This window comes from Bison bison, unplaced genomic scaffold (genome assembly GCF_000754665.1).
Source record: "Bison bison bison isolate TAMUID 2011002044 unplaced genomic scaffold, Bison_UMD1.0 scf7180017864371, whole genome shotgun sequence".
NCBI classification, from domain to species: domain Eukaryota; kingdom Metazoa; phylum Chordata; class Mammalia; order Artiodactyla; family Bovidae; genus Bison; species Bison bison.
The window spans coordinates 5,595,843-5,598,607 of NW_011494943.1; the positions used below are offsets into that span (position 1 = coordinate 5,595,843).

At 57.1% G+C, this 2,765-nt stretch overlaps 1 protein-coding gene across 1 annotated transcript in view; it reads right to left on the bottom strand.

Annotated features, from left to right (window-relative positions):
* Window positions 1-2,765, bottom strand: part of SDK2 (sidekick cell adhesion molecule 2) — a 147,385-nt gene that overhangs the window by 143,399 nt on the left and 1,221 nt on the right. The window contains exon 3 of the mRNA XM_010856483.1: window positions 20-150. Within this exon, the coding sequence (XP_010854785.1) occupies window positions 20-150 (131 nt within the window). The remainder of the gene's footprint in view (window positions 1-19; window positions 151-2,765) is intronic.

Genomic DNA, 2,765 nt, shown 5'->3' on the forward strand with positions numbered 1-2,765 from the left:
CCTCGACCTCCTCACTCACACCAGGTTGGCTGTGGGGCCAGAAGAAGTGCCGCTGCCTGGGCTGTGGGCCTGGGTACAGCCCTTGCTCTGCTCTTCCCTAGCCCTTTGACCCGACTCAGCCCAGCCAAGCACGAGCCCCCCGCAGCTCCCCTTGACACAGACAGTGCACGCAGGACCCCAGGCTTCAGGGGACCACTTGGACCAAAAGCTTTGGGTGGAAACACAGGCTTTCTGTCTTCCGGCCAGTTGGAAAAGGGGCAGAAGTGAAGTAGACGGAGGGGTTGGCAAAAGAACTGGGAGGCGCAGTGAGGGGGAGAGGGCCTCCACGCCCATCGTTGAGCAGACCTGTGTTTTAGGGGAGGGGCTGGGCTGGGGGAGGGGCCCGCACTGGAAACAACACAGGGACCAAAGCACCACTAGGTTCTGGGTCCTTCCAGGGGCTTTAACGTCCTCTCACATGCAAGCCCACAGCAGATAGGATCAAAACCCACCTTTCAGAGAGGGGTTAGAAACCCGCCTGGGCTCACACAGTTGGAAGGCAAGCAGCCAGCCCTGCAGGCTGAGCACTTAACCCTGAACTTGACCATGAAGGTGAAACGTGAATGGAGAGGAAGATGGATTTAAGGCACCCACAGGCAGACTCAACGCCTTTGCGTCTGAGAGATGGAGGAAGCGAGCTCCAGGAAGCACTGTTCACCAGCTCATCCAGCGAGCACGCTCTGTGCAGGGGCTTTGATCACCTGCTCTCAGGAGTACGGCCCACGGACCTGCAGCCCTGAGCTACAACCAGGGCGAGTCAGGTCTAGGCCTGAAAGTGAAAAGTGAAAGAGAAGTCGCTCAGGCGTGTCCGACTCTTTGCCACCCCGTGGACTGTAGTCTACCAGGCTCCCCGTCCATGGGATTCTCCAGGCAAGAGTACTGGAGTGGGTTGCCATTTCCTTCTCCAGGAGATCTTCCTGACCCACGGATCAAACCCGGGTCTCCCGCATTCCAGGCAGACGCTTTAACCTCTGAGCCATCAGGGAAGCCCCGCATTGTAGGCAGACGCTTTACCCTCTGAGCTTGCCAGACCCAAATCCAAGCACTTTCCACCCATCACCCTGCCCGAGGGGTGGGCAGTGCACAAAGCCAGAAAGCTGCTGGCAAATCAGGCACTGGGCACCCGACCTCCAAGCCTTGTGGGAGAGGGGTCCTGGCACCACACCCTGTCTGTGCTCAGCTGCCTGGCTGCGGACACGTATTCATCTAGCTGAGTCTCAGTTTCTCCATCAGGAGACACAGGAAGAGAAACAGCTGCTGAGATATCTTAAGAGTTAAATGAGATAGTGTTAGTCACTAAGTCGTGTCCAACTCCTTGCGACTCCATGGACTGTAGCCCACCAGGCTCCTCTGTCCGTGGAATTCTCCAGGCAAGAATACTGGAGTGGGTTGCCATGCCCTTTTCCAGGGGATCTTCCCGACCCAGGGATTGAACATTGCATTGCAGGCAGATTCTTTGCCACCTGAGCCACCAGGGAAGCCCATTGTTAAATGAGATAACAACTGTGAAAATACTAGGTTTGTGCCTGGCCCGGAGTAAATGTTCTGCAAACATTCATTTCTTTTCCAACATCAGAGAATTGGTGTTCCTGCCAGGGAAGGGGGTTCCATCACCCTCGGCGCTGGCTGACGCCCCAGACAGACCTCAGTCTGAGAGTTAATGATCCACTAGGAGCCAGACAGTGAAAAATATAAGCACTATTCCTCAGGCCTCAGATATGGGACAAGCCAGAGAAGAGAAAGGGGCACTTGTCGGCTCGGGGAGGCAGTGACTCAAGGGTGGAAGGGAGTGAACCCAGCTGCGGCCTGGCAGGCTGGGGGCGGGGGCCGGTGTGCAGGAGCTGGGGGAGCAGGGCCCCTCCTGCGTCCCAGGTGGAATTTTTGGAGGATCAGTGGGGCTTGGAGGCCTGGATCCCCGCTCTACCCCCTCACCCTCAGATTTAACCAGGGTTGGGCATCCTTGGGTTTCAGATAAGTTTCTGCATTTGTGACAAAGCCTCACTCTGAGCTTATGCACAGACGAACAACTCAGGACAAGCCGAATGTCAGCTTGGGGCCCGGGTCCACCAGCTGGCTGCAGAGATTCCCACTCAACCCCAAGGTCTCTCCATCTTCACTAGAGACTGTAGGGAGTCTTCCTGGAACCCCAACCCTGCTACAGACCCTCACTGTGGGGGCCACTGGAGGGCAGGCCGGGGGGTGGTCTGACAGCGGCCGGAGAGCAGGTGCAAACGTGCAAGGGGCACACTCTGGACCACTCTGCCCCTCGGCATCTCTCCGCGGGCGCCGATGTTCCCAGCTCGGAGCTGACGCTGCTCACTGGCCCGTCTGCCCATCACTCTTAACAACGGGTCATGTGAGCACACTGCCTTAAAGACGCTGGAGCGGCGCCTCTCCTAGAGTGTGTCCTGAGGGGGTGTCTGCCACCTCCCCACCCCGGTCCCCCATTTCTGGGGTCCTTGCGTATCTCTGGAGCTGGGGAAGGGCAGAGAGGCAGGCAGGCACTCATTTGCCAAGAAAAATGATTCCCCATCCTCGGAGGCAGCCGGCTCCTCTCAGTTTAACAAATGGGCACATTCGCACTTCAAAGGCGCATTCATATTCTCCAGCAGCTTTCAAGAGCCCTTTGAATCGTGTTCTTAAAAACCCTCTGTTAGCTCCTGTCATCCCTCGTTTGTTTTAAAACAATAACGCTCCCAGCCCCCAAAGATCAGATCCCTTGGAGG